The sequence below is a fragment of the Caretta caretta genome, chromosome 1 (assembly GCF_965140235.1).
Source record: "Caretta caretta isolate rCarCar2 chromosome 1, rCarCar1.hap1, whole genome shotgun sequence".
Classification (NCBI taxonomy): domain Eukaryota; kingdom Metazoa; phylum Chordata; order Testudines; family Cheloniidae; genus Caretta; species Caretta caretta.
In genome coordinates, this window is record NC_134206.1 from 236,659,289 (window position 1) to 236,683,808 (window position 24,520).

Genomic DNA, 24,520 nt, shown 5'->3' on the forward strand with positions numbered 1-24,520 from the left:
TGATATTCTATGATTCTATAAGGCCACAAGGAAGCCCCAGATTACCTAGTCTGACCTTCTGTATATCACAGGCCACCAATACCACCCACACATTAAACCAAACAACTAAAATTAGACCAGAACATTACAGCTCACAGGACACTAAACTATTATGTGCCACAGACAGAGAATAGGAGGGATTGAAGTGAACTAATTCCCAAGGCCCTCGCAATTGCAGGAAAGTGATTGAGATATACCCAGGTAACCCCCGCAAGCGTCTCATATCCCATGCTGCACTGGAAGGCAACCCCCCCCAATGTCATTGGCAATCTGATCTCGGGGGAAATTTCTTCCTGACTCCACATAGAGCAACCAGTTAGATCTGGAGCATGCGAGCAAGAACCAGTCAGCTAAAAATGTGACAGAGAGAAAATGCTTAGTGCCATCTCGGCCCTGACGCAACATCCCATCTCCAGCCATGAACATCTCTGATGCTTCAGAAGAAGAAGACAAAAACCTCCCAAACAACCACCACCACAATACATTGCAGGGGGAGAGGAAATTAGGAGGGGGGGTGGGGAGAGAAAAATCCCTTCCTGACCTCCGCAGGTGATTGGCCGAATCCCAGAAGCACAAGCTTTTAGGAACATAATACATAAACTGAAAGGGACCTCTGAGCTGTTGATCTCTGCCATAAGCAACCCCCTCATACAATCTGACTCAAACTTGTCCAGTCTCCTCTCTTAAAACTAATTAAGTTGTTTGTCCCCAAATTCCTATTGGTAGTGTGCTGCGCAGATAAAAAATTTATATCAGCGGATGCAGATATCCATGGAGCTGCAGGAGTCTACCAGGAACCTCAGTGGCTAAAGCAGCAGCATGTAGGGCCACTGCTCGCAGGAGCCAGCATCCAGCCTGGGCAGCTCCTCTGGTGTGGTTGTACCACCCCCAGCCTTGCCCACTGGGGCAGGCACCAGATTCACTGGCAACTTTCACTGGTCGTGCTAGTGTGTGCCAAGCGGCTCTTATGCTCCCGGAAAGGAGATGCAGACCGCTGCGTGAAAGGGCAGGGGAGATAGATCTTACAAGGAGCTGACGTGTTGAAGGAAAATTGAGACTGGTTGGCAAGGAGACTGGGAACAAGGAGCCGCATGGGAGCTGAGAATAGCTGAGCGAGAAGACTGGGAGTGGAGATGGGGACTGGACTGGAGAGTACAGAGGGTTGAGACTAGGACTTGCTAGGAAAGGTGACTGGGATGAAAAACCTGATAAGTGGATACTGGGACTGTGTAGAAGAGGACAACAACATGACTGTGAAAGAGACAAGACAGGAGCAAAGATAGTTTGGAGGGGATGGAGCAGAAGGGGTCAAGCTTGGGGAGGGAATGGGCAGAAACATTTGTGCCCAGTAGAGCACATTTCTCTCTAGATCCTGGAATAGAACCCAAGATTCCAGAGTCTCATCATCCCACAGCAAATAACTATGAAACCCACTGACAAAGTGACCCACCTTCCCCTCTATTGCTGACCAACTTAGAGAATAATAACCTACTATTGCTATCAGTTACACCATTAGATCAAGTGGCACAGATCTATGTGGTGGATCTAGATATTCCAGCATGGCTGATGATGCATGTGGGTGTCCATATAATGCCGCATGATGGAATTTCTATTTTTTGCTTTTTTAAAAAGCCTAGGAAACGACACAGGGGAAAAAAAACAAGCTACCTCAAAAGAACATTAAGGTTGCAAAGACAAGGACTCAAAAGCTAGCTTTCCAAAAGACATGAAATAAATAAATAAATAAATAAATAAATAAATAAATAAAAATGAAAAACTTTTTCCTAGCATCATTCTCAGAAATGGCTGAACCTGTTTAGCTGAATTTTCCCTCCAAAAATTCAGGCTGAAGCAGACAACCAGCATGATAAACTTTAGCCCAAACAGTTAAAGTTTGGCAAAGTTGTAAACAACTAAAGACATGGTCTTATAATGGGAAGTGTCAGGTAATCTTAATCACAGGCAGCGCTACCAGGCAGCCCCTCCTATAATGTATTATAGGCCCAAATACTGTAATCAGATTTGTGTGTGTGAGGCCATGCACTCATCAATTTCAGTTGATGGGGAGCCACATAAACACAGGGGACTGACCATTTTTGTGGCTCTAGTATCAGAACTGGAGCCACAGACTGCAAGGTCCTTAAGGCAGGGACCATATATATTTGCTGGAGATTTTCAAAGGCATAGAGAACAGTTAGGTGACTAACTCCCATTGACTTTGTGTTTCATATAGCATAAAGTACACTACTGTTGTTCAAGAAATAATCATGTATATAGCTGATACTTCTGATCATATGAATAATTAATATTTATGGCTAATATATATTTTTTGAAACATACAGCTAGGAACTCAGAACTATAAGATATACACTGAGAAATGTAATAGTATAATGGCTATCGATGGCTATTAGCCAGGATGGGCAGGAATGGTGTCCCTAGCCTCTGTTTGCCAGAAGCTGGGAATGAGCAACAGGGGATGGATCACTTGATGATTACCTGTTCTGTTCATTCCCTCTGGGGCATGGGCTCTGGCCACTCTCGAAAGACAGGATACTGGGCTAGATGGACCTTTGGTCTGACCCAATAGGGCCATTCTTATGTTCTTAAGAACCATCCTTCACTTGCATATCTTATACCTAGTGCATGCTATAAATATATTATACATCAGCATTCTGCACCCAAAAAGTGCATGCAAACATACATTTTAATTTTTAGATGCCAGTGCCCAATGGCAAAAACAACCAAACACAATTAATCACAAATGAGCTCATGTGAGTCTAAGAGCAGAAAAAAAGAACTCACCAACCAAACAAAACAACATTACAAACAGAACATCTTGAGCAGTGCCTAGGATGTAGCATAGCAAACAGTGAGGGGAACTGCATTCCAGGCACTCCATGGTTTACATTAGACACTTTCTACACTCTAACTGGGGAGAATCAACAGTGCTCCACCAGTCTCAATTGCCACAATGAATATATACTTATGATGCCACACAAGAGAGAGTGAGCTTCCATTTCTAAGATAACATTCAAAAAATATATCACACACTAGATTTACTAATTCTCAAAACACTAAACTCACCAAACCAGATAGTGTGTTTCAACATTTAGCACTGTTCCTGTGGTACCTCAGGAAAAACACTTCCCTGGTCTTCCTCTTCTTTGTTAACTATGGGCCAGAACCCTACTAAGGTAGGACTCCCAATGGCTTCAGTGGGAGTTTTGCTGGAGTTGGATGGCAGGATTGGCACTAAGTTAACTTTTGATTGATCAGTCCCTCTTATCTCTCCTGCTTTGGTCTCCCTTTCATCCATACCAAAAAGTCTTACAGAATTTAATAGTGATAATGCTAAGAGATTTCTATAGAAATGTAACAGATTTTCTGCAGAAAATCTTTAGAATGGAATAGAAAGTAATCTCTCTATATAGCTGTGTATGTGTGTGTTTCAACCAGCGTATAGAATTCTATATCAGAGGTATGATTCTCTATTAAATTCTGTAAGGTCAAAGGAAAAAAAAGAAAAACATTTTTCTATTAAGTTGTCTAGAAGTTTTCCACAAGAGGCACGCACACCACTTTTCTACCTGTGTCCCAGGTCTAAGCCACAAAGTAACTATCCCTTCATCACTTTTTCACCTCACTCTTGTCTCTGGTGGTTCTCTCACACAGCCCCTACAGTACACCTGGCACTCTCTTCCTGACATGCTTCTACTCTGACCTCCTTCAACTCTCTCCCCAAAGTGCACTTATTTCACAAGATGATGGGCATTTAGCACTTTTGAAATATCAGGCAATTATTTAAGTGCTTTAGCCCTTAATCTTTCAAAAGTAGAGCCACATTATTCTTTTTGTGAAATGAAATGAATTTTAAAACCACAGCCCACTGCACTATGTGAAAATAAAAGATCTCATGGCATTTATTAATAAGAGGAGGGTTTTGTCCCAGGTGTTTGGCTACAAGTGTTAATCTCCCACTTATATACCGTATTTTAGATGGTCACCCTTCACTCTTGGAGTAGCTTCACCTTAGAAATTTAGGCTCCTTTGACATTAAAGATGATTTTATCAAAATGTTATGAGGTGAAATGATATAGAGAGATTCCATATGCTGCTGCAACTTTACTTAACTAGAACAGTTTCCCTCTTAATTACAGAGGACAGAAACCAATATGGCACCAGGGAAGATCATTCTCTGCTTAGTTTTCAGAGTAGTAGCCGTGTTAGTCTGTATTCGCAAAAAGAAAAGGAGTACTTGTGGCACCTTAGAGACTAACAAATTTATTTGAGCATAAGCTTTCATGAGCTACAGCTCACTTCATTGGATGCAACCTGCTTAGTAACAACTGGTTGTCAATCAACTTTACAGAGTCCATAGCTTGTTATAATGTGTAAAAAAAAAAAAATCCCTAAGCATTCTCCATTGTGATTTCTGTTAGCCTTGCCATTACGCATGCTGTATGTTGTGTTGGGCCATAACTTGTGGCAGAGGTTGTTTTCTACATTTTACCTTTTGACCTATGAAGGCCAAACATGTGATGAAGTCTCAGAACAAATTGCAATGTGAAAACTGTATGTTATTGGAGAAGCATGAGATGGGAACTGGTAGAAAATTATTTCTCTCATACATGGGAAAGACTGTTACATGTTACATTTATTTGTTTAAAATTTTATTTTTTTATTTATTTTTCTGTTCATGAGCTAAATGTTTCACTATCGATGTCAGCTACATCACAAGGAAGAAACTATATGTCATAATGTTACTCACTGTGAACTCTGTAGTTTGTTTGCCCTCTTCCTCTTCCATAGTAAGCATTCAACAAATGCCTGATCCAGAGCTCATTGAAGACAATGGTAATCCTTCTATTGACTTTAATAGGATTATCAGGTCCTAAAAAGCTATGTTAATTTTTTTTAAGTGCAGGGAAAGAACCAGATGTTACTTTAACAACAGTGAGCCCAATCCTGGAGCCCTTACATGAATAGTCCCTCTCCTCACACAGCAAGTCCTAACAAAATAAAAATTTAAGTCAATGGTACTACTGACAAGAACGAAGACTTGAGTGATTTAAGGCTGGAAGATCAGACCAAATAATACTTTGCCATAGCCCCTTTCAACCAGGGATTTCAACTGCTTCAACTAATGTTAGTTAAATGAGTTTAAGAATGAGATATTTTCCCCATTTTATAAACGAGAAAAAGATGACACAAAGGGAGAGAGGTCAAAGCGAATTGCTCATGGTTGCAGCAAGCCAACATTAAAGACAGAAACAGAAACCAGGAATCCTGACTCATTCCCTTGTTGCAGCCACATCTCTTCAGAGGTATACAGATTTTTATAACTATGAGGCAGTATTTCCTAAATTAATAATTAATAGTAATTAACAGTGAATTAAACACCAGCTTTATATTTGAAGAAAATTGTCTACAATTGATATGCTTTGTCAAGAGATACAAATGAGGGGATATATTCACAATCTTTAAAAAAAATGTATTTGCTGTCAAAATGTTTGGGATGGGGGGTGTGGCATGAGGGTCAAGCTGTGGGACCTGCTTATATCTGCTACACTATGTATAGAATTGGGAACTGAACTTCATGTGCATGCTGCCGTTAGTGTGCCTGTACACTAAATCCTTGCTGGTAAGAGAGACGCCTCACTAGTTACATTGACATAAACCCATCAAACTTTCAGCTAGTGATTTAACAGCACAGAAGGTATTACTGCTGTTTATACTGCTATAAAAGAACATTTCTAGCTAAGGAAATATTATTGATTATTTTACTTACCTCTACAGTACATCACTTTGAATGGTTTATAGCTATATAAACATCTATATCAATTATTGGCTTATTTAGCTTTTATGGCACCAGGTAAAATCAGTTCCTGCTTTTAAATTCATAGCCAACAATGAGGGATGATCCCATAACAAAAATTTTACATTGTGGACTGAAGTGTGAAGATTCTGCCTGATCCTAAATGCTGTCATTCCAAATTAAGGTCTCCTCCAGTGGTTTAAGGCCGAACCTTAGAGTTGAAGTTAAGGGAGCAGAGGATACTCAAACATCTTATAAGAAAGGCTAAGCACCTCACAGACTCCAGCTTATACATCTATAATAGTGTTTTAAATGCATCTCTATGCAGTGATGCCATTGTGGGTTACAATTGTCAAGGAGGAAAATAATCTAGGACCAGATCAAAACCCAAACTCTTCAAGTTCACTGTAGTTCAACTATTACACCAGTTCAACTATTCAACTGTAGAATACCCAAGCACACAGGGTAAGGGGGCATTTCACAACACTTATACTTCAGTATTTACTTACTACATTGTTCCTTAGGCCCAAGAAGCAGGAATTTTTCCCAAAGTACTGGTTTCCCATTCCTAAAGATGTCCCACAATGCACTTTGCTGTCAGCACCACTATAACCCACGCCTGCAAGGGGGTATGGTGTAAGACTACTGCCACCACCCCTGCCTTCAGCATTATTTCTAAGGCCCTTCTTTTTTATGTCCTTACATCTCAAATAAGAGTATTAAAATATTACAGAACCATTGAATATCAGGAGTAGGAAATTGCGAAACAGACTTACCTTACTCCCATGTTCAGTCCTGATCTATGGTGATACAAGCACTAGAGTGCATCCTACTATTTCTACATTAAATTCTGGTCTATATATTTTAAAGACACAGATACTTTTCTTCCTTTTAACAACTTTGAAATAATACATCAAGCAAGAGGTTATTGAACAAAACCGAATTTTTGCTAATTCACTACGTCTAATCAGTGGATACAGCAAATAAAATAATATAACACATGCACTAAGGACCCCATCTGCAATAGGCAATGTTTTCATCAATGACCAGTTCACAGTATCCCCCGTCTTTTTAGTATATACATTTCCGTTAGATCTTTAGTTAAAGACTCACCTTTGCTAGACAACTGATTTCTGTTGATTCCTTAAAATTGTTCTTCATAATACAATAGATACGATTGCTGTATGATCATACTTATACATTCATAAGAACATGCACATGATCTTGTAAAATCAGCTTTATAAACACTTATGCTAGGATGCACTACTCATTATGGAAACTACAGGCAATGGACAACTGAATGTCATTGTTTAAGAAGAAATATCAGTTACAATTACTTCATTATAATCAAATCAACAGTGATATTGCCAGGGGACACAATTACACAACAGATGCACCAGTACACGGTACCTGATCAGTAACGGGAATGGACTCCCATCTACGCTTCAGTAAGAACAAGGATTTCCGGCTCATGGTTTTGAGTGTGCTTTAGAGGATTCCCTCTTAAGAATTTGAAACCAATGGCAAGAACCTTATTTCTGATTATTTTGTTTCATTGCTGTAGACTGCAGAGCTCCTAGAGGTATACACGTTTTGCAAGCTGCAAGGTTGATACTGGTTTTGCCCAAGCTATTTCCCGTTTTATAAGCTTTCTGTCTCCTTACAGTCCCATGACAAAGAGAATAGGGAGAGATAGCGAGAAAGCCCAGCATCCACTGACGCATTACCTCACAGAAGCATGAAGTAGGTAGACAACACCAGACGCACTCAATCTGAAAATAGCTGTTGCTTAGGAACTGGAAGGGTAAAATGCAGCACCTCAGCTATATATAATTGAGAGCTTTTACATTTAAAGTGAATTAAAAACACTGGACTTTTGTGTTTTTCTCTATATTATCATCATTTTACAAGATTAAAAAGGAAGGACCACTTGGTTCCATAGAGTCCTGGGATTATGCCCACCCATTCAACAAGCCAAACCTGGCTTGATGACAGCAACAAATAATTCTCATCCATGTGATGGACTTAAAATGATGTATGTATATAAAGTGCTTGGCACTTCTAAAGGTATTAGAAGTGCCAAGTATTACAATCAATTTTTTTAGCTGGTAATAATTAATGGATGATTCACACTTTGAACTTAAGAGGGAGATAATGACAAAGATTAATTCCATTAGGCCACAGTTTCTCATATTATATACCGTATATACTCATTCATAAGCCGAATATTTTTTTGTAAAATAGTGACGCATCAAAGAGCAGGGGTCGGCTTATAAACGGGTCTACATCAAAATTTGATGATTTTAAACTCTATGAAATCGTTGAATTGAATATCTAATACATTGCCGTATTTTACCTGGAGCGTCTGCAGGCATGGATCCCCTCAGTTCCCTGTGGCTGCGGTTCGCCATTCCCAGCCAATGGGAGCTGCGGGAAGTGGCACTTCCCGCAGCTCCCATTGGCTGGGAACGGCGAACCGCAGCCACAGGGAACTGAGGGACTCCTTGCCTGCAGACGCTTCAGGTAAACAAAAGGTCCCGACCCACCAGAGTCTTACCCTGACGGGCCGGGAGCCAAAGTTTGAAAACCCCTGAAATATAGAGTCGGCTTATGAAAGGGTCATGCAGTTTTTACTATTTTTACCTATCCATCTTGGGGGGTCGGCTTATAAATGAACGAGTATATAAGGTATATTCTCTTATTACTCCTGGGGCAATTCTGAGCCACTGCACATGCTCAGAATTTATGTCCCCTGATGATTTCTTTGCTTCCACGCAGAAAAATGACTTTCTGATGGGGAAGCAAAGGGAAGACAGAAAAGCGGTCATGTGACCCTCTCCAGCAGTAAGTTTCAGATGCCCAGGGCAGCCAGCAGAGAGGTAAATCACTGTGGGGCAGGGCGTAGGACTGGTGAAGACCCAGCTGATGGCTCCTACCATGCACCAGGCTCAGCTACTAGTCCCGGCTGGGCTGGGGAAGACTGAACTTCCTCTTCCCCCACAGCATCCAGATTTCTCCCCCAGCTGTAGGAAGTTCTGCTAACTCCTCCCTGCTCCCCGCTTCCCCCCCCCCCCCCCCACTGTGTCCTGCACCATCGATGCTCAGCTGTGGCGGGGGGCGGGAGGGGGAGAATCACTGTACAGGGAGCTGCTCCCCCATCTGCCTACCAATCTCAGTCCATCCAGGCCCCCTCATATCCAGGCTCTCCCGCCAAGACTCACCACCCCCCTGACGAGCCCCACTCCCCCTGCACCAGGACCATCCTGATGAGCCACCCGCACCCGGATCCCCACCCTACTGAGCCACACTACCCAAGCATCTGGACCCTCCCACCACTGATCCCTCCACATGCAGACCCCCTGCTGAGCCCCAACCACCTTCACCTGGACCCCCCACTACAGAGACCTACAATCATTGCATCCAGCTCCCCCGAAACCTGGATCCCCCACTGAGCTGCCTGCACCCAGATTGCCCCACACAGAATCTCTACCCACACCTGAATCTCCCCACACTAAGCACCTTCAGACTTGGATCCGCTGAGTCTGTGTACTGAGACGGGGAACTGCACAGTGATCTCCCACCTCCGTGCAGCCAGTGGCCTGTGCTCCCCAATGTCATGCTGGAGCTTCTACATTTATTTGACAAATAAAATTGGCAGAATTTTGGTAGAATTTTAAAATATTGTGTACAGAACTTTTATTTTTTTGGAGTAGAATTTTTATTTTTTTGGCACAAAATGTCCTCAGGAGTATCTTATACAAGATATGAATGAGACAGCATGCAGCAGTGGAAGACATGACAGATAGGATGTACCTTAATATTTGTGACCTGCACAGCAAATGCAGGATACATAACTAGGAATTTTTATAACATGGAAGGGTAACTTTGAATTTCTCAATTTTGTGTGCATGCATGCATATATGTAAGATCTCTAAAGTTGCACTGAATTTTTTTGCACTCAGTATTTAAGAAATAAAAGCTTACAGTATTTTCTGGTGTTTGCAAGATACCACCACAGGATGAGAAAAATAAACTTCTTCTGCAGCACTGTCTTTGATTCCAGAGAGATTTAATAAGGGTTTTACAATAAATACTTCTAACATTAGGTGTTACCTTCAAAGATCAAAATCAAATGATTCTTATAATAACAATCTGTCTGCTCTCTACGAAGCAAATTACAATCCGTTCTAACTAGATGAGCTCCACGTGCTCTAGTGCAGGAGATACAGATTTCAATAATGGGGACTAGAAAATCTAGGGGATTGGTAAAGCTTGTCAGTATCACAATCAAAAGAATGAAGGACTTTTAGAATAAATAAATACATTAAATAAATAGAAAAAGGAAGGAGATCTTGCTATGGAAGTTAGCAGCAGGTTAAGTGATATAGAAGTTTAGCCTTGTACTTGACACATTTAAATTCCAGTCAACCACAGCGGCACGTAAGGAGATAAAACTCTTTTCAGAGTGAGGAATTCCCAGAAGCATAGAGGCATTTTTGGGACATCCTGCACTACTTCAAGTTAGACCTTCACCCTTTGTTTAACCCCCATAATCAGAAAGCACAAAATGAACACATTTTCCAAGTGGGTTATTAGAAAATGTACAGTGCACGACTGGATAGTTTCTGCAGGCTTCAGACACAAACCAGAGACAACCTGCTTATTAATAGAAGAAACATCCTGGCTGAAGGAGCGAGTCTGAGACTTTATTTTATAGCAAGCAAATTGTTCCACTTCTTTCTCCCCCAAGGCACCTTGAGAGTGCTCATTGAAGAAAGAAGGCTCTAAAATCCAGTTCAGTGCTTTCTCTTCTTTATTCCAGGAGAATTAACAGACAATGGGAGATTATTCTACCGGCATGAGTTTTGTGATCTTGTTGTTTTAAAGCCCGCCATGCTGAGCTACATGTTGACCAGCTAGGATTCAAGTTATTACAATTACTCTGATCCAAATAAATAAATAGAAATCTCAAAAATAGACTCTCTTGTATTAGGAATTAAATAATGGACAAGAGTTTTCTATATTATGTATCTGAGTACCTGAAACAGGGACTCCCGGAATAAACCTTTATTTTAAAATACACAGAATTCTACAATACTACACAAAAGCACTGCAGCATCATTATTATAAGCTACAGGGTCGCGGTACCACAGAACCCCCTAGAACTTTTCTTTTTAAAAGGGAAGCCTGTCTGAAATGTCATTCAAGATGAAAAAAGGAACAGTGTTGCTCCAGTTAGACTCCTACACAGAATAAGGTCCAGTACTGAGTTCAGTGGGGTGGTAAAAACGTATAACCTCTTACCTATAACTCATAACTGCTCACAAATCCCTCTCTGCTTCCTTCATTATGCAACCTGAACAACTTTGTCAAAATCTTTTTAGCAACAGTTTCACCCTGTTTAGCAACATTTGATAAGAGTACTCAAAAGGAAAGGTTTCACCTGGTCTTCACACAATAGATATTTCTTGAACCTGACTCAACACCAAGGAGTCCTCCCTATCTGAAATTAGGCCAAGCCATGGAAACCGTCCCGTCCTCGGGAAGAACAAACATGGAAAACCCAGATGACTTAGTAAGTCCTTTCTCAACCTTTCTGCCTGGGAGAAATTGTGTCTTATTGAAGTCAATGGCAAAATTCCCATTGACTTGTAAAGGGCCAATATTTTACCCCTTCTCTATGCTGAAAGAACAGTATTTAAAAAAAACACACCAAAACTCCAAGAGCTCTAGATACTAGAATTACTACTGATTTTCTGCAACAAGATGTCTGTTTACTGCTCAGTCTGTCCTCTGCCTCTCCTTCTTTTTGAAATCCATTTAGCCTCCACTGCACTGCCAAATACAGACTTTTAATCTGCACCCAATCCTGCAGATACTCATTAAAGAGACACTAAACCTTTTGCTGCTTTAAGCAATGGCCTTTTCTGCTAGGATTGAAGAACTTAACACTATAAACATATATCCCTAAATTTTCAAGAGAGTCTAGTGATTTTAAGTGTGCCAAGTTTTGGTTTCCAAACTTGAACTTGAGACATCTTTAAAGGGGACTGGTTTTCAAAAAAAACACAGAACTCTGTTTCCTGAACATCAGGCCCATTTAAAGTGTCTCATGTTTGGGACTGAAATATTGAAACACCATAAATCACTAGGTTTCAGAGTAGCAGCCGTGTTAATCTGTATCCGCAAAAATTTTTGCATATATCACTAGACACTTTTGAAAATGTAGGCCATAGTGCAGGCTTAGGCCAGAATATCATAACTTTGACTTTCTTGGCTTATATTTCTTTGCGTTACTATGGTAGAATAAGATTTGCCTGCTTGATTCACTCAGTGGATCTAAATTTTCTGCCAATTTAGACAGAGCAGATAATTAAAATCCCGATCCGCTGGGAAGACCCAAGAGGTAAACTTTAACTCTTCATGTATTTGAGCAGAGTTTTATAAAATATTACATATTTATAGGCCTAACACAGCAGTGCAAAACAGATTTTGGAATGAATTTTAAATTCTGTTGCATTTCTATGAGGATTGGGTTTAACTGGAATTTGTAGGTAAAGTTTTTAGATTTTTTTTATCTGGACAACCAACAGAAGTAATGACAAACTTCACAACGTTATTTTCCAAATTGAAAGTAGTGAACCCTGTAAAAATTGATATATATATGACCATACAGAAGTGTCTATTTCTCATTTAAAAGGCTGATGTTTCTGCGATTTTTGGAAGAGGGACAAAAGGTTTGACAACCCTGTTCACTACACCAACTGCCACGAACCAGTAAAGATAATAAGTAGCAGGCACTTTCTTAGGGGCAGAAACTTCTATGAAGCGGGTTTAGGCTTAGATCTTAGTATTTGTATAACGATCCTTGATATAACAGAATGATGAAAAGAAGATCTAAAGTTTGGGGGTTTTAGTTATTGACTCAAATAATTTGAACACTAGAGTTCTTTGCCCCTACAGGAAATCTCTTGATCATCAGACTGGTAGCTATGTCTCCTCTGAAGCACAACCCTATGATTTGCTTTCTATAGATGTATTTTTATCTATCAGCATGATACTATTATCAAAACTGCTGTTATTTCTTTGATTTTAGGATGAGTCAAGGTATAAGTGGCTACGAACAATTCCCATAAAATTCTATGTTACCATCAATTCTGTTTATCCTTGTACTGTAGGGGAGTACCGCAGAGCTTTATAGATGGTATTTCATATGTAAACAGAAAAAATATAATTATCTACAATATTTGAAAATGCAGAGTTACAAACTTAATATTCTGATTTAGATAGACAATGGAGTTAGAAAAGACATGCCAACACATCTAATCCATCCTCCTGCCAATGCAAGAATGTTATCTGACTGTTGCAGGTTGGACATGACTGCTATTAAATCAAAGTTGTCACCATTTTAAACTCTTTTTGGCCCTCTCCTGCAAACATGCATGTGACTAAATTTACTTATGTGAATAGCCCCACTCGCTTGACTAGATCTATTCAAATATGCTTGTTTATAGGATTTAGCCCTTAATTTACCCTTTCAGTACTCAACAGCAGCATATATTGTTACTGATTTTCTTAAATTCTGGCCTTTCCAGGACAACCTCAGCAGACAAAGTAACATATTCCAGAAAAACAAGCACCCACCCACAAATTACAAGAGAACAGCAAGTGAAAAATCCAGCTGTAACTGACCTGTGATCCTCTGGACCCCCGTTTGTGATCCCATTCAGAATGCCCCATGAGCTAAAAAAGAGAAGAAAACAAAGTTTATGGTAAGCAATAGGTTATGCTGATTTGCTATAAACGGAAGAGTCATGTTCTTTGATATTTTGTATAGTTTTTCTTTTAAAACATGTTTGCTTATTTTTCCTGTTTAATTAAAATATACATTTTAGCCAGTATACCGTTTTTTTTAAAAAGGTATCTATGCTTATTACTTTAATTTTGCATGTGTAAAATTGTTGGGGCCAGATCACATCTGCTCCTCTACAAGCAAAACAGATTGTGCTTGTGTAGGTAAAATTCCCACTCACATTGATAAAGATTTGGCCAGGAGTTCAATATGGCATTGGCAAGAGGGATATTACTATATGTTAACAACTGCGTTATCAAGGGGAGTTAACTGTTAACAATATGCCAAAGTACATCTTACATCAGGTGTAAAGTTAAAATCATTCCACTATGTTGGGAAAAAAAGGCAAAGTCATTTGCGAAACAGATGAGATGAGCTCAGTGTTTTCTAAATATAATCTCTCATTGAAACTAAGAGTATACAACTGCTAAAGTAACATTGTTCATGCTTAATTTGTTTTCTGTGGGCCAAACTCTACCCTCAGTTATACAAGCAAATTACTCTTCATGAGATTGCACTGACGTAGGTACAGCCACCAAACATGGGATTGCATTGAGTTCTGTGGGGTTGTATGAGCATCCCTAAGAGTAGCATTTGGCGTTCTGCATTTTCTCTGGCTGACTTTAGAATTTTGGGCTTCTACCTTGACAAACAAAACACACACAGAGGGTTTAAATAAGAAAGTTGATATTTTATATGTTGTGTTGCATCACCCCTGAAGATGGCAACAGACTTCTAAATTGTTAGCCTAACAATAAGGGACACTTAGTAGACCATTCCTTATGGGTTGCCTTGTGTACTGTCTACAGGCATAAAATGGGCAAAGACAGAGAAACCAAGAGCAATTAGTCTTTGCTACTCATACAAGCATAACTTTATTCAAATATACAAACAACAACGTGAACATACGAGAATGAATATAAAGTGAGTGAACTCATTACTCATTATCCCAAATTCCTTTCCTTGCTATTGTCTTCACTTCCCAATTTCTCCCTCTCTCCATGTGCCTTCCCAAAGGAAAGGATGGGACAACCAGAATGCACATAATTGGTTCAGCACTAACACAACTAAATTTTACAGTCCATGCTTCTTGCTATATGTGCACTGGAAACTCTGATCACAAGATAAAAAGCATTAAAGCTGTTTTTTAAAAGAAGGGAAAAACCACACACACATACACAAAAATTCTTATCTGTTCCAATTGTTCCTTCCTGTCGTTTCCTTTACGGGCCCCCATCATATGTAGTTCTTTTATAATTACTTCCCCTCCCAGTTTGAGATAAAACATTCATACAGATGACTGCTCGATAATCAGAAGCAATGCAAATTGCAAGGTCTGACTCAACTTGACCCTTTTTGTTAAAACTAGAATCTAGTTACTTGATGATGATGACTGGGACAGAGAAAGTGTTCTTTGAAGGCATTCCCCTGGAGAACAGGGGTGTGGCAAGAGTTCCATGATTGCTGGGCAGACATGCAGGCTAGGTAGCTAAGAAGGGCGGTTTATATATGGAATACATAAAATCTTGAAATAAATACATAAAAATAAAATAAAAAACAACTAGCAATGACTAGGTCTAAGGGCAACTGGGGAGGAAGAAAAAAACAGGAGGAAACAGAATATATATGTTAAAAAAAAAGATCATTTTGTTTGTAGGTTGCATCCCTTTCCCCTCCTCTATTTATATGATTTAGCCTATATCTCTTCTGGCTTCCTCTCTAATTGTACAGCACCTAGTATTTTGAACAGCCATCTAATAAATGATAGGTAGCATATATAGGTTAAGAAAAGGTAGAAAGGTGCAAACTCTGTGACCCTAGGAACTCCTTTATTCACACCCGACATACTATTGCAGTGACATTTGTACAATACAAGTATTGAGGTATCATAGGAAAGCTAACACCACTTTGGTTATTAATATAATTATAAAATACATGTTCACTTTATATGTGAAGTTATGAATTCTCTCTGTATGAGATTTCGAACGTATTTGAAGCAGAAAAGTCTGGGGAGGGGGTAAACAGGTTTTTTTTTTTTCCAGTCAAAGGAAAGGTCAATGCCCCATCAGGTTCAATCACAAAATCGTAGGACTAGGAGTGACCTCAAAAGGTCCTCTAGTCCATTTCCCTGCACTCATGCCTGTACTAAGAATTATCTAGACCATCCTGGACAGGTGTTTGTCTAACTTGCTCTTAAAAATTTTCAATGATGGAGTTTCCACAGCCTCCCTAGGCAATTTATTCCAGTGCTTAACCACCCTGACAGGAAGTTTTTCCTAATGTCCAACCTAAACTGCTGTTGTTGCAATTTAAGCCCACAGCTTCTTGTCCTATCCTCAGAGGTTAAGGACAATTTTTCTCCCTCCTCCTTGTAGCAAAACTGTTGCTTTTTGAAATTTGAAAACCGTTATGTCCCCTCTCAGTCTTCTCTTCTCCAGGCTAAACGAACCCAATTTTTTCAATCTTCCCTCATAGGTCATGTTTTCTGGACCTTTAATCATTTTGTTGTCCACATATTTCCTGAAATGTGGTGCCCAGAACTGAACATAGTACTCCAGCTGAGGCCATATCAGCGCGGAGTAGAGCGGAATTGGCAACCTCAGTCAAGTGGCCATTTATTATCATATCTGAGGCTGCAGGGACAGTTCAATTTATGTTGTAAAGAGTACCAATGGGGAGAGAACCAGCATGGAACCTTCTCCATCAGACTCCATGGCACCTTTTCTCACAGTAGGAGCACGGAACTTTGAGAAGAACAAATTTCAAAAGTTCAGCAAACGATAAAAGAGAGGGACAATACCCTAAGTTACCTTTCGCTTGACACTTTGTAAGAAATCCTGACCAAGGAGGTGGTCAGCCATCTTACTGGAAGGAGATGTGGTAAGAATCTTACCTTGAACAAGCCTGTAGTTTTGTTGAGTTTTAGTCACTAGAAAACATTTTCCACTTTTATGTGTTTGTAACCATTTCTGACTTTATTCCTTATACTTAAAAAACTCACTTAAAACCTCTCTGATTAAATAATCTAGTTTTAGTTTTATTTTATATTAGTCCAGTGCTGTGTTTGACTTGAAGTGATTATTAATGCTAGTTAAAGCAAAAAGCTGCTGGCTTTTCTCTCTTTAAAGGAGCAGTTAATCTTATTACTCCTAGGAATGTTCAAGCAGAGGGCTGGGCATCTCAGGGAAGACTGTTTGGGAGAAATTCAGGACTGGGGGGTGCATTGGGGTCACTTGGATAGTAGTAACCAAGGCTGGTGGAGACCAGAATGTAAACAAGTAGGCTGCTGGAGTCAGAATTGCTGAACCAGGGCTGCTTATCACACAGACAATAAAATGATTACTCACTTTCTCGTAATTGTTGTTTTTCGAGATGTGTTGCTCATGTCGATTCCAATTAGGTGTGTGCATGCACCGTGCACAGAGTTCGCTGGAAGGTTTTTCCCCTAACAGCACCCATCGAGTTGGCTCTGGAGCCCCCTGGAGTCATGCCTTCATGGCGCCGCATATAGGGCCTTGCTGACCTGCCACCTCTCCAGTTCCTTCTTGCCAGATACTCCGAAAGAGGGGAAGGTGGATGGGTTTGGAATGGATATGAGCAACACATCTCAAAGAACAACAGTTATGAGGTGAGTAACTGTTTTGTCTTCGAGTGCTTGCTCATAACGACTCCACTTAGGTGACTCCCAAGCCTTACCTAGGATGTGGGGTCAGAGTTTATGGAATTGCTGACTGAAGCACAGCCCTGCCGAACACTGCATCACCCCGTTGTGCTGGGTGATGGCATAATGTGAAGTGAAGGTGTGAACCAAAGACCATGTAGCCATTCTGCAGATCTCCTGGATCAGTACCTGGGCCAGGAAAGCCACCTGAGCTCTAGTGGAGTGTGCAGTCAGAGCGGGGGCAGGGATCTTAGCGAGGTCGTAACAAACCCCGATACAGGATGTGATCCATGACAATATCCTTTGCGGGGACACAGAGGCATTTCATCCTGTCTGCCACAGCAACAAACATCTGGTTCGACTTACAGAACCGCTTAGTTCATTCAATATAAAAAGCCAATGCATGCCACACATCCAGGGAATGGAGTCTGTGCTGACAGCTATTTGCAAGAGGTTTCGGGAAAAAGACCGGAAGAAATAGCTCGATTGGCATGGAAATTTGAGATCACCTTCAGGAGGAATGCAGAGTGGGGTCGCAGTTGCACCTTATCTATATAGAAAAGAAAAGAGTCGGATGTGAGACCCTTGAGTTCAGACATCCTTCTGGCTGATGTTATTGCAACCAAAAAGACCACCTTATAGGAAAGGTAGAGAAGTGAGCACATTGCCAGGGGTTCGAACGGGGGCCCCATCAGCCTAGAAAATACCAAGTTAAGGTCCTAAGTGGGGGTGGGCCGCCGAATATGAAGATATAATCCGTTCAACCCCTTGAGGAACCGTCGCACTATTTCGTTAGTGAAGATGGTGCGTCCATGCTCTCCTGGGTGAAAAGCTGAGATGGCAGCCAGGTGAACCTTTATCGAGGAGTGAGACAAGCCCTGCTGTTTCAACTTCGGAGGTAGTCCAATATAAAGAGGACCGAAGATTTTGTTGGAGGGATATGGCTCTGTGAGCACCAAAATTGTGAATGTCTTCCACTTGGCTAGGTAAGTTGCTCTGGTCGAAGATTTTCTGCTACCCAGAAGAACCTCCCTAACAGGGTCTAAGCATGTGAGCTCTAGTGGGTTCAACCACTTAGCTTCCAAGCTGTGAGGTGGAGGACACTCGAGATTGGGGGTGTTGAAGCCTTCTGTAATGCTGAGTGATGAGGTCCGGAATTAGCAATAGAGTGATTGGAGTATCCACCGATAGCTCCAGTAGCCTGGTGTACCAATGGTGACATGGCCAGGCCGGTGCCACCAGGATCACTGAGGTTCTGTAAAATCTCCGGATTTTGAGGAGGACCTTGTGAATCAGCGGTATAGGAGGAAACACCTAGAACAGGCAGTCCTTCCATGGAAGCAGAAACATGTCTGCCAACTGAATCCGGGCTGTGGTTACTGAAGGAGCAGAATTAGGCATTTCCTGTTAGCCCTTGTGGTGAACAGATAGATCTGGGGAACTCTCTACTGCTGGAAGATATTGTTTATTACATCCGGGTGGACAGACCACTCGTGGTTGTGAAAAGACCTGCTGAGGGGGTCTGCTAGTTCCTTCTGTGACCCTGGAAGCTAGGACACTTTGAAAAGTATGGAGTGTGCTATGTAGAACTCCAGAGCATGAGGGCTTCCTGACACAGGGGAGAGGAGCATGCTCCCCCCAACTGTTGATATAAAACAACGCTGTTGTATTGTCCGTCAGGACCAATATACACTTGCCCTCCAGGAGAGGCTGAAAGGCCTGACATGCCAGCCGGACTTCCCTGAGCTCCCTTACATTGATGTGAAGCATCAGTTCCTCCTGAGACCAGAGGCCCTGAGTTCTGTGTTCCCCAAGGTGTGCGGCCCCACCCCATGACCGAGGCGTCGGTGGTCAGACATAGGGATGGACGGGGATTTGGAAAACTTGACCCCTGTGCACAGCAAGTGAGGGTCGAGCCACCAGTGAAGAGACTTGAGAACCTCCACTGGAAGGGTAACCACCATGTCTAGACTGTGCCTGCTTGGTCGGTACACCAAGCCAACCAAGCTTCGAGAGGTCAAAGTCTGAGCCTCATATGTTGCGCTACATATGTGCAAGATGCCATGTGACCTAGGAGTTTTAAGCAACTCCTTACAAGGGATTCGTTTGAGATCCTGATGTCATGAATGGCCTGGAAGCAGGATTGGTGCAAGAACGCTCTGGCCTGTGTTGCCCCTATGTAGCACTGCCCCTATTAACTCTATTCTCTGAGTAGGGATGAGTGTTGACTTTTGAGTGTTTAGGAGGAGGCCCAACGCATTGAAGATGGATTTTATGAGGGAGACATGTTGATCCACTTGTGTTCTGGACCAGCCCTTGACTAGCCAGTAGTCTAGGTAAGGAAATACCTGAACCTGACTTTTCTGCAGAAAAGAGGCCATGACTGATATACATTTGGTAAACACCAGAGGTGTCGATGATAGGCCAAACGGTAGCACTGTGAATTGGTAGTGGGAATTCCTGACTGTAAACCTTAAGCACCACCTGTGGGGCGGAATTATGGAAACGTGGAAGTATGCGTCCTTCAAGTCGAGGGTGGCATACCAATCTCCTGGATCCAGGGACGGGACGATAGTGGCCAAGGAGAACATTCGAAACTTTAGTTTCTTCATGAACATGTTGAGGTCGTGCAGGTCCAAGATGGGTCTGAGGCCCCCTTTTGCTTTCAGTATTAGGTAATACCGGGAGTAAAACCCATTTCCCCTGAGCTCCACCGGAACCTCCTCCACAGCCTCCGCTGATAGGATATCTCCTGGATGAGAAGTTGCTCATGAGAAGGGTCCCTGAAGAGGGAGGGGGAATGAGTGGGGGCGAGGAAAATTGGAGAGAATATCCCATCTCTATTGTGCGGAGGACCCAATGGTCTGAGGTGTTTTGGGACCATGCTTGGTAGAAATGGGACAGATGTTCTGAAAGCGGGAAAGAAGGATCCAGTGGAGAGGATGGTATAACGCCCTCGGGCGCATCCTCAAAAGGTCTGCCTAAGGCCTGGTGGCTGCCTGGATGACTCAGACCCCCAATGATCTTAAAGTGACTTTGGAGTATTTCAAACTGTGGTGTCTCGAGTCCGTTTTCTCCAAAAATAACGTGGCCCCCTCAAACGGTAGGTCCTGAACCGTCTGTTGGACCTCGCTGGAGAGGCCCAAGACCTGCAGCCATGAGCAACGGCGCATTGCGATGCCCGGAGACATCGTCCGTGTTGCAGAGTCCACTGAGTCTAATGCCACTTGCAGAGATGTTCTGGCGACTCTTTTGCCCTCATCCATGAGAGCCGAGAATTCCGGCTTGTGGGACAAGGTCTGAGAATTTGGACATTGAGTCCCATGACTTGAAGTTATAACGGCTAAGGACTGCTTGCTGGTTTGCGATATGAAGCTGTAGCCCTCCAGTGGAGTATATCTTCCTTCCAAAGAGGTCCAGCTTCTTTGCGTCCTTAGCTCGAGGAGTAGGCCCTTGCCTCACCTTTGCGTTAACAGCCACCACTACCAACGAGTCCGGCGTGGAATGGGTAAACAAGTATTCATAGCCCTCGGAGGGCACAAAGTACTTTCTCTCAACTTCCTTATCTGTAGGACCCAGAGAGGATGGCGTTTGCCACAGAGTTTGTGTATTCTCCTGAATGGTCTTTATCAGGGGAAGGGCCACCCTGGTGGGTCCTTCTAGGGATAAAATGTCCACCATTGGGTCAGACACCTCAGAGACCTCCTCTATCTGTATCCCGAGGTTCTGAGTGACCCATCTCAGAAGTTCAAGGTGGGTTCGGCTGTTGGGAAAGGGAGGCCCCAAGGATGTTCCTGCCATTGCCTCATCTGGAGACGATGAGGAGGAGCCTGGAATATGGGAGGGCCCCTCCTGCCCATCCGGCTCCTCAAAAGGCTACAGCTCTTCCCTGAAGTCGGAGTCCCCTTTGGTGCCGGCTCCGGTACTGGCCATGGTACTGAGTGTAGCCACGGAACTGAGTGTAGCCACGGTGCCAGGTATGGTGCCCGTGCTGGGTCTGTTGTTGGTGCCGGACCCAGTACCGATTGTGGCGCCGGCAGTAGTAGCAGTGGCTGATGCCTAGAGGAAATCCCTGGCCCTGGAAGCAGTCCTTCTCTCAGACGCGACCAAAAAATATCGTGACAAGGCAGACCCCTGGGACTGGTGGTAAGCCCATGGGGTCCAGAAGGGCCACTGGTTTGGCATCTGAGCCAGCACCTGCCATTGTGGTGGCCACAGTACTGGGGGAAACTTTGGGTCGTCCCCGCTGTCTGGGAGTGCCGGCGGTTACAGGATCGACTGCTCTGGGACACGTATGAGTCAGTGTCTGATGTAGACTCTGACGAGTCTGCATGCAGGGACCATGATGGAGCTGTGCCCGTCGGTGCTGGGGATAGGTGCCAGGGTGATGTACATCATTGCCGAGTCATAGCCAGCTTGCCCCTGGACTGCACTGTTGGCCACTGAGTTATTTGGGGCCTTGGGACCGGTGCTGTGACACTGTGGTCGGGGGATTGCAGACCTATCAGTGTTATCAGGTCCTGTGCTGCCTCATAAATCTTGGGTGTGGAAGGGAGGTCCAAATCCTCCACCTGGGTCTCCTCCGGTGACACTGGACTCAACGGTCCCTCCCGAGGGCCCAGAGTCGACGGTGCCAGCTGTTGAGTTGGAAGGGCGGTGCGGTCTTGCACTAGTTGCCCTCCCTTGGATGGCTCCCATTCCCTTGCACAGGAAGGGGAGCACCCTCTATCAGGCTTCCTGTTTTTCTTCAGGACAGGAGACAGAGAGGGGTGCCGAGATTGATCCTGTGTCATGCTTGTCACCGGCGAATACTGGTGCCTAAAGTCTCTGTCCTCAGAGTTCTTCCTCGGCAAACCCCGCACGGTTTAAACCCCTGGGTCTGAGGCATGCTCCGGGCCCGGGAGAGGGATGGGGAAACGGAGGAGTGAAACACCCCCCAGCATCCCAAGTCCAAATGTCTAACTAAGTACACCAATTTTTTAAACTATCTTTAACTATTTACAGAAAAATACACTAGAGGATCACTCATTGAAGACGAGAGATGAAACGCTCTGATGACCGTCACTGACGGTAAGAAGGAACTGGAGAGGCGATGGGTCGGCAGGGTCCTATATGCGGCGCCGTGCAGGTGCGACTCCAGGGGGCTCCAGAGCAGACCTGACGGGTGCTGCTAGGGGAAAAACCTTCTGGCAAACTGCACACGGCACGCACACACCTAATTGGAATAGATGGGAGCAATCACTCAGAGAATGCTTCTATGATGGCTGGGAGTGTTCAGACAGGGAGCTACAGCAACCAAGCATTTTAAGGGATTCAGGGTTACAGGTCAACAGTGACAACCTCTCACTGGTCACATTCTGGGTTGCAATTCAGACAACACCCACTTGCATAGTGAGAGGGAAATTAGAACGGATAGCCTTTCTGCTGACTCCCTAGTTTTATTGAAAATACTTTTCTGTTCCACTTACTTTGTTACTGAAAATGATTGCTGTGCCAGTTTTCACCATTTGTTGCTCCTTATTGTTACACTTGTTTATTACTGTATTAAATAGAGCCCGGATACTGATATCTCAATGGATAACTGATATTTTAAAAGCTACGAAGAGGTTATCTGCCCAAGCATATTGTTCCTCAACTCTGCTTCCAGTGAAGCCCTCATCTATACCTTCAACTCCCTACTGTACTGCCTTGAGTCCCCAGACTCTAGCACTTATGCAAAGAAGCTGCCTGCTTTCTGAAATGGACAAGAAATTTGTCCATTTATCCTTGTCCTCAAAAATTTCCAATGGCTCCCCATTTTTTTCATGTTCCTCTAGGAAACTGCACTTTTGGTTTCAACTTATTTTAAAATGTTTGTACTGCATAGAACCTGTTCTCTCCACACCTCCCTCCTGTTCCCTCCACTTTCCTCATATTGGCCTCTTTCATCCTGGTTTCTTCTTTGTCCCATCTCACAATTTTGCAGCTGGTGGTGCAAGAACTGTCTCCACTGCAGCTCCTTGTGTCTAGAGCAACCTTCCTGAGTCTCTCTTCCTCGTCCATGGTTCATCCATTTTTAAATCTCATCTGAAACCACACCTTTTCGACACCTGTTAGTTTTTCTCCCTTTTCGCTGCTTATTTTAAATGCTATAAAGTATTTAGTGTCTCAATCCTGCAAAGACTTATGCCTTTGCTTAACTTTAGATACTGTGAATAGTCTCACTGAAGACAACTGAGCTGCACTTCTAGTACCTAAAGTTAAACAGGTGCATAAGTCTTTGCAGGACTGGGGCTTCAAAAAGTTTACATGGATGATGCAACTGGAAATAGAGTGGAGGTCTGGCATTTGTTGCCAAAAATATGTCCAGAGGTTCCTTTATCTGCCACCCCTATCAAAAAACTTTAAGAGAAAAATAAATATTTTTGTATGTATAAGAAAAAATAACCCAGTATAACTGATCCAAATACATGGAGTGGCAAAAAAGTGCTATGTACACTAGTTCCCTAGATGTTCGGGAGCATACCATAGTTCAGAGGCACGTGCTGTTGGCACTCCCAGAGTTAGGCCCTTCAGCCTCTAGTCCCAGGTGGGTTCCCATAAATATTCAGACCCTGATGAATAATTAAAGGATTGCTTTACTAGGTCTGTCAAAAATGAACAGTGCAATTGCCCTAGGAACAACTGCTTTTAACATTTCCAAATGAAAAGAGAGAAACACAACACACACCAGTTCCCAATCCACACCCTATGGACAGCTCAGTGCCAGAATACAAAAGTGGCACTCTTCTGACCTAGTGCTAAGGATACTTAGTCCAGGCCACTCCTCTCCCACAGGCAAGCATGCACTGGTCTGCAGAACCCCCGTCCTGAGTCCAGTTGTTTTGTCCAGCACCTTTTTTCAGGCCTGTCCATACAGCCACTTCTATCCATCAGCCATTGCTACCACTGGCTCCCTTGCCAGGAACCACTGGCCTAACTCTCAGCACTTCAGTCCCAGCTCCTAAACTGTTTGCCTTATTTCCGCAGCCTTATTTTCCTTATTGGCTTGCTACTCCTGCTCATAGGAAGCCTCCTGGTTCCTACTGAGCCAAGTCCCCCATGATCTCTGGTATTATTCCTTTTCATGTGCTGGAGGGATTAGAGCAGGGGTTCTCAAACTGGGGATTGGGAC

At 42.9% G+C, this 24,520-nt stretch overlaps 1 protein-coding gene across 3 annotated transcripts in view; it reads right to left on the reverse strand.

Moving 5' to 3' along the window:
- Positions 1 to 24,520, reverse strand: part of PDE3A (phosphodiesterase 3A) — a 375,888-nt gene that overhangs the window by 121,683 nt on the left and 229,685 nt on the right. For 2 of the 3 annotated variants that reach the window (XR_007353519.2, XM_048827278.2), the window contains exon 2: positions 13,547 to 13,597. Coding sequence is in view for 2 of the 3 variants with exons in the window: in XM_048827278.2 (XP_048683235.1) it covers positions 13,547 to 13,597 (51 nt within the window). In the remaining variant the exon portion in view is untranslated. Of the gene's footprint in view, positions 1 to 7,264; positions 7,409 to 13,546; positions 13,598 to 24,520 lie in introns of those variants that run through there. The other variant, XM_075121962.1, reaches the window with a different exon arrangement.